The sequence below is a fragment of the Stomoxys calcitrans genome, chromosome 3 (genome assembly GCF_963082655.1).
Source record: "Stomoxys calcitrans chromosome 3, idStoCalc2.1, whole genome shotgun sequence".
NCBI lineage: Eukaryota > Metazoa > Arthropoda > Insecta > Diptera > Muscidae > Stomoxys > Stomoxys calcitrans.
In genome coordinates, this window is record NC_081554.1 from 71,459,116 (window position 1) to 71,466,947 (window position 7,832).

The 7,832-nt window shown below is 42.5% G+C and overlaps 1 protein-coding gene across 1 annotated transcript; it reads left to right on the top strand.

Annotated features, from left to right (window-relative positions):
• The first annotated feature begins 873 nt into the window (after positions 1–873).
• LOC106092925 (apolipoprotein D-like) lies at positions 874–7,468 on the top strand. The gene is made up of 6 exons (XM_013259881.2): positions 874–962; positions 1,033–1,147; positions 1,214–1,344; positions 1,408–1,490; positions 6,951–7,049; positions 7,213–7,468. Exons 1-6 carry the CDS (start codon positions 955–957, stop codon positions 7,350–7,352), a joined length of 576 nt encoding a protein of 191 aa, XP_013115335.2. The 5' UTR covers positions 874–954; the 3' UTR covers positions 7,353–7,468.
• The last annotated feature ends 364 nt before the right edge of the window (positions 7,469–7,832 follow it).

Here is a 7,832-nt window from a genome sequence, read left to right on the forward strand (position 1 = left end):
CTGATATAGCTGCCATATAAACCGATCTTGGGTCTTGACTTCTTGAGCCTCTAGAGTGCGCAATTCGTATCCGATTGGAATGGAATTTCGCACGACGTGTTTTGTTATGATACCCAACAACTGTGCCAAGTATGGTTTAAATCGGTCTATAACCTGATATAGCTGCCATATAAACCGATCTTGGGTCTTGACTTCTTGAGCCTCTAGAGTGCGCAATTCTTATCCGATTGGAATGAATTTTTGGCACCAAGTACTTCGTTATGATATCCAACAACTGTGTCAAGTATGGTTGAAATCGGTCCATAACCTGATATAGCTGTCATATAAACAGATCTGAGGATTTGACTTCTTGAGCTTCTAGAGGGCGCAATCCCTATCCGATTTGGCTGAAATTTTGCATGACGTATTTTATTTTTACTTTCAACAACTGTGTCAAATAAGGTTCAAATCGGTTCATAACCTGATATAGCTGCCATATAAACCGATCTGGGATCTTGACTTCTTGACCCCTAGAAGTCGCAATTATTATCCGATATGCCTGAAATTTTGTACGACGGATCCTCTCATGACCATCAACAAACGTGTTTATTATGAATCGGTCTATAGCGCAATTCTTATACGAACTGGCTGAAATTTTTCACAGGTCTCCAACATATAATTTAATTGTGGTCCGAACCGGACCATATCTTGATATCGTTTTAATAGCAGAGCAACTCTTTTCTTATATCCTTTTTTGCCTAAGAAGAGATGCCGGGAAAAGAACTCGACAAATGCGATCCATGGTGGAGGGTATATAAGATTCGGCCCGGCCGAACTTAGCACGCTTTTACTTGTTTAATATAAAACACAAACTGACGAGAGCATGGGCCACCAGTCGCGTCTAGTTAGTGTGAGACCAAAGAGATAAAACCAAAGATAGTTAAACAAGTATATAAAAACAATAATAACAGCATTATGAAAAGGTTTAGTGTCTAATGTCAACTTTAACAATTGGTGCTAATAACAAACAAGATTTTGTTTTTTTCGTTTTAGTGTAAAGCAAATTGTCATTTTATTCTGTTTAGTTCACGCATGCCTATCTCAGGTTTTAAGTAAAGGTGTGTGCAACCAACAGCTTCCAACTGTAAAAAATTTCGATGCTAATCGGGTAAATTTTGCTTAATATAATGTTCTTCAAAATGCTTTACTTTACTTGTAATTTTAATGATTTTAGTATTTGGGTCGCTGGTATGAGCAACAAAAGTATCCATTTATTTTTGAATTGGGCGGCAAATGTATTTATGCCCAATACGGCCTTCTCCAGAATGGCGATATTAGTGTCTATAATTTTAATATAAATGAGTTGTAAGAATAATTTAAAGTTATTATTTGAAACTCTGATTAATAATATTTTCCCTGAAAATCTAGAACTGGAGCACCAAAAGATATCAGAGGATCCGCTAAAATTGTTGGACCCGCTAAACTACTTGTAACATTTGACAATATGCCTGGTAAGTTTGAAAAGTGTATAAAAACTGTTTGCAAATAGAAAATACATAAAATTATTTAATGGAACAAAGGTGGAGATAACCAACATATGTTAAATTTTCAAGACTTTTTGTTAAGTATCAAATGGTTTTTAGCATTTTGTAGTTCAAAAACCTTGAAGATGCCTCTTTAGTTGGTTATTTCAACCTTTGTTCCCATTAACAATTTTTTTTCATGATAACCTTTCTTGTCATAGACGCACGTGATTTGTTATTTACATCTCTGCTTCAACTTTTTAACAAGTAAAATCGCATTTAATTTGGCCGAACTTTGGATACCCACCTGCTTGGATATGTATGTTAAAAACAAATGCAAATGCAAATTTTGCCCATGAACATTCCACTAAGGAACAGGGGCAAACTTCTCACATATCAATGAGTGCAGTCCGATTCAAGTTTAAGCTCAATGATAAGGGGCCTCCTTTTTATAGCCGAGTTCGAACGGTGTGCCGCAGTGCGACACCTCTTTGGAGACAAGTTTTACATGGCATAGTAACTTTCGAATATTGCCAGCATTAGAAGGGGAAAACCACAACTGAAAAATTTTTTGATTGTCTCGCCGGGATTCGAACCCAGGCGTTCAGCAACATAGGCGGACATGCAAACTTCAGCGCTACGGTGGTCTCCATATGTTAAAAACATTTCGTAACCTTGAAGTTGCCGGTGAAATATGCAACATTTATGCTTCAGAGATATGTGGCCTGATCTAGGCCAAACTCGGTACAGATGCACAGTGGGCAAAAAATTCAAATTTGCTATGAACATTCCATTAAGAAACAGGGGAAAACTTCTCACATATCAACGAGTGCTGTCCGATTCAAGTTATAAGCTGAAAGAAAAGGGACCCCTATCTCTAGCTGAGTTCGAACGGCGTGCCACAGTGTCACACTTCTTTTGGGAAGATATTTGTACATGGCTGCCATACCATTTTTTTAAATGGCATGGTTCCTCACAATTTTCACCAGCATTAGGAGGGGATAACCACCACTAACAATTTTTTCTGATGCTCTCCTTAGGATTCGAACCCAGGCGTTCAGCGTCATAGGCGGGAATACTAACCTCTGTGCTATGGTGGCCTCAAAACTGGGCCCTAGGTTCTAGAGATTGCTCTATATAGCAGCTTTACCAATCTCTAGATTAAAAATCTTAAGCTTAAAAAGCGCATTTTTATCCCATTTGACTAAAGTTTAGAACGGGGGTTTTATTAGACCTATTTACAACCGTGCCGTATGTGGTCCAGGTCGATCAAACTTTAGATGTAGGTCCCATGCCAACGTATCCTCAATTTTTTGTAGTTTACTAAAATTGTATTCCAACTAATGGACAAATAGATCGATATCTTGATTAAGCTTCCAAATAAGGTTATATTTCAACAAGTAAAAGCGTGCTTAGTTCGGCCGGGCCGAATCTTGGGAACCCACCACCTGGATTCTGCTAATATATGGGAGCCATATCTAGTTATAGACCGGATTCGATCGTACTTGGTGCAGTTGTTGAAAGTCATAACAGAACACTACATGCAAAATTTCATCCAAATCGGATAAAAATCGCGGCTTGTAAGGGCTCAAGAAGTCAAATCGGGAGATCGGTTAATATGGGAGCTATATCAGGTTCTTGATCGATATGAACCGTATTTGGTACAATTCTTGGAAGTCATAGCCGTACACTACGTGTCAAATTTCAGCCAAATCGGACAAAAATTGTGGCCAAAATTGTGGGGGGCTGAAGAAGTCTAATAGACCTTAAATCAAAATAGGTCTATATGGCAGCTATATCCAAATGTGGATCGATCTGAGCCGTATTGAATAAAGACTTAGAGAGGCCTAACTGTCCCAAATTCTAGCGAGATCAAATAGCGAATATGGATTTAAAGGATCTAAGACCTTAAATTGGCAGCCTATAATCCGGGTCTGTATCAAGATATAGTCTGCAGAAGCTGTGAGGGCATCGAAGAAGAAGACTCTAGGTTAGGTTAGGTTGAATGGGTTGCCCACCAAGGGTGAGTTCACTCGGAGGCCAGTTTGGCCCATTGTGGTACCCCACAGAGAGAAAGGGAAGAGAAAGAAAGTGTACCTCGGACTAGAGGTTATACACGAATAAAAGAAAAGACAGGTGGAGTGGATAACCCGAGCGGGGGGTGTAGAACCGCCCGTCCCTACGCAAGTACGGAGCTTGTGGAACCCCCCGTCGGAACTATCCTGTTCCCTCAACAAACTTCAGGAGACATTCCCGTGGTACGTTCACAAGTTCACCCAGATCACAAAAGAAACGGCTCCCCACAAAGGAGAGCCAACGTCCCTGCAGACCCGTACAGGAACTCAGCAAATGCTCAAAAGTCTCCGCCCCCCCCCCCATTTCCATCGAGGCAACTCCTACAGAAGTCATTGTGTGATATTCCCATGAGCGCCGCCATGCGGCCCTTGGCACAGTGTCCGTTTATGACCCCTGTCAAGGTACTCATCGACCTCTTATCGAACGCCAGCAACTCTCTCGTCCTCCTCTGGTCGATGGCCAGCCATAGCGCCTTCGCAGATCTTCAACCATTCACCGAGTCCCACCGCGCCACCGACGCCGCCCTGGCCATCTCATCTACTGTGTTCAGTAGCTCGACAATTGGCACGCACGTAGGAAACACCGTTGACTGGTCCGCCCGGTGCAGACGAACCCCTCCTGGCGCACTCGACCGCCCTCTCATTTCCTGGAATCCCTTCATGCCCAGGAACCCATGTCAGCGTCACATCGTGGGCCCGGGGCCTATCCAGGGATTCCAAACAATCCGCCACGTAACTCGACCCCACCATCCTTGACCCCAAGGGCCTGAACGCCGCCATACCGTCCACATAAATTCTGAGTTTCGAGGGGGGTAAGCCTCTTACCAGAATTTCCCTTGCGGCCATTGGAATGGCACAGACCTCTGCCTGAAAGACCGGACACTCGTCCAGACATACTGATATAAAGTGCATCAGAGTAGACTCCCAATCCAGTCCCTGACTCCATCTGTGTATATCGAGGTCTCATCCTCCTCAAGTACACCATTCGCCCTCCATTCGTCCCTCTCAGGAAATCGAATCGCGAATGCCCTCACTCTAGTTGGCCGCACAGTGCCTTATGGCTTCTTTCCTCGGTGTTCCTCTTCCAGGACAGTTTCGAATCGAGGAATATACCTAGATACTTCGCTTCCTTCGACCGTCGCAGGGTGACCCCGTCCAAGGACGGGAGTCTGAACTCCGGTATCTTATATCTACGCGTAAAGATCACCAGCTCCCTCTTTCCTGGGTTGGTCCTCAACCCATTTCTGGTAGCCCCGAAAAAGAGACTATAGAACTACTTCTGTGTGTGTGTCCCGCACTAGCAGTCAGAGGGAGTTCCACTTTAGGGTCTCATTTTTTTGAGAACCTGTCTGATTTAGCGAATGTGAACATTCGCAAGTTATTGGGTTTTTTTAAAGGGATCTGGATGGTTCAACGGTAGGAACTAGAAGGCATCTTCCTTCTTCTGTTCCTGTGTTATCACAACGGACGAAAACGTTTAAGTTAGTCTAATGGCAAACTGCCACTTAACCCGATATCCCAATTTTACTTCTTAAGCCCCTCGAAGTCGCAATTGTTGTCGGATTTGGCTGACAACAGGTTCAGAGAACATGTTGGCATATGCGGAGCCCACTAGGGCACTGGATACTATTCAAGATATCCGACCCATTGACATATAAATTAAGTGTGAGGCAGCCTCTGCGGCTATGAGACTTAAGGCGATGGGAGAATGGATTGGGGATTGGAGCTGCTCATACCATGGCGGTAAAATCGAGCCGACGATAGGAAACCTGGAAGGAAGGAAAGAGGTTTCCGATCGAATACCTGAGATGAACCTTGAAATCGAGTGTGAGGCACTGCTGCCATCGGCACAGTCTTGGAATGATGGAATCCTAGTATTGCCTTCTGGAAGGATGGATTATAGCTAGAGGACAGAGTGGGCGTGGGGGTTTACATAGAGAACCCAGGGACTGAGATCAGCTTTAGACTGCCTGACCATAATACGGTTCTGCAGGTGGAGATACGGGCGATCACGGGATGCGTGAGGTGGTGTGGTACTAACGCAAGGACGTCGAGTGTGAACATCTTTACCGACAGTAAAATTGCCATAAGGCAATAACAATTAGGACGGTAAGGTCACGAACAGTTTTGCAGTGTAAGAAGGAGATTAACGCCTTCTCGGAGGATGGCAAAATCCGCATCGTTTGGGTGCCGAGCCGTAACGGAGTAAGGGGAAATGAAAGGGCAGACGATTTGGCGGTGAAGGCCAGAGGACTGCCGTCAATAAACTTGGTTAACCCGAAGCCTTTCGGGTTGACGCAGTCCGAGTTAACGGAGTGGGCGACGAATGTGCATGCAATATTGTGGAACAGAGAAACGGTCGATAGGATGGGAAAAATTCTATGGGAGGATCCAGAACGTGAGAAGACGAAGTTATTACTGAAAGGAAGCAAGAGAAGTGAGAAGACGAAACTATTACTGAAAGGAAGCAAGAAGGAGATCAGTATAGTATAACGGGACATAGTGTATATAACGGGACACACGGGACTACGAGCTCACTTATGTTAAATCAGTGCGGCAAGTGATAGCATGTGTAGGGCATGCGAGGAAGATGATGAGACGTTGGACCATTTCCTTTGTCATTGCCCGGCTGTTGCGTGTAACAGATACCGGCACTTAGGTGGAGACACAATACCAGACATGAACCAACTTAAGGGAGTGGCGTTGAAAACAATTAAGGATTTTGTAAGTAACACGGAATTCCTAAGTTAAAATTTTCCTTTTAGAGGTTACTTTGTAGCTTAGAGCGCACAACAAGCCGATTACTGGCTTAGGTGTATGCCCAAAGTGACATGGGGCAGATTAATATCTGCAACCTCTTTTCAACCTAACCTAACCTTCAGCAGAATTTATGATGGTGGGTTACCAAGATTCGACCCGGCAGTACATTGCACGTTTTACTTGCAAATATGTCTCGAATATGTCTCAGCAAGGCCAAACTCTACGTAATTTCCTGAAATTGGAGTTTGCCACTAAATATTTTTTGCATTTGATTTTAATATAGTAGGAAATGTGAAAATGTTTGTTTTTTATCGTAAAGTTCACGTAACTGGCTAAACGGGTAGCAACAGTTGCAATTTAATTGCCATATTTATATAGCCCGCAGTAAAAAAAAAATATTTGCGCACTAATTTGAAGCCTATAATGTTAGTCATGTTTCGTAACGAGAACGTTTATAATTACAAATGAGACGATGCATTATTTGTTTTACAAACTAAATATTTAAGCTCATATATCAACAATACAACTAGCGTCATAGATCTGTAGGAGATAAATATTTTAATAACGCTATTCTTGTGTTAATTGTCTTTCTGTTTTTCTTTTTGTTTCGTAGCCTTTGCTGGAGGTGCCAACTATTGGGTACTTGATACAGATTATGAAAACTATGCGGTGGTCTATTCGTGTACGGATATTCTGGGATTTCTTAAAGGACGTAAGTAAAAATAAATACGGCATATAATGAAAAATCATAAAAAAAAGCCAAAATTTGGCTTTGCATAAGACCGTCGATATAATGCAACCTTAGGTTAACACGGATGAAACCATATTTCTAAAAACTATTTTCATTTTATAATTTTCCCTCCTTTTCTTTGCAGAGGTTGTCTGGATCTTAACCCGTGAACGCGATCCCAAACCTCAATATATTGAACAAGCTCGTGAACTCATCAAACAGCTTGGCTTGTCGTTGGGACCCCTGCAGCGTACCAATCAAAATGGTTGTGGTAGCTCCAATTAAATCCACACAAACAAGGGATCACACAAAAGGTCAACAATGAAAAAGTTTGAAATTGAAAAACATTGTTGTTACCCGTGTAATTTCCCGATAAACAAATAAAAGCAATGAAATTACAATTACTCACATTTAATTACATCGCAATGACAGGGCACAGCATTGCCGCTAATCGGCAATTGCAGTTCCGCTGCAAAATTAACACAGACACCCCCTGTCGCCCAATGACTACTACTTTGTCCACCCAGCCTTGTGGCCTAGACTTAGAGTTTGCCAAAAGCCTAACGGCAGTTGCGAATGGAAACAGATGTAAGCTGCCACAAGACTATTGGAGTTTTTAGCGATTTTAATATACACGCGAAATCCCACTTAAAGTACATTTGAAAACCGGCGTTTGGTCGCCTTTGGGGTTTTTAGTTGCGGAAATTCAAATGGGTAATGAATTTTCATGAACTCATTAGAGATTCGCAGATTTTTTTCTCTGTT

What these genes read in the sequence shown, in the direction of transcription:
- LOC106092925 (XM_013259881.2), top strand. An exon ending in AAAATTTCGATGCTAATCGG is followed by an intron (nt 1,148 to 1,213) that starts GTAAATTTTGCT and finishes TAATGATTTTAG; the next exon opens with TATTTGGGTCGCTGGTATGA. An exon ending in TCTGGGATTTCTTAAAGGAC is followed by an intron (nt 7,050 to 7,212) that starts GTAAGTAAAAAT and finishes TTTTCTTTGCAG; the next exon opens with AGGTTGTCTGGATCTTAACC.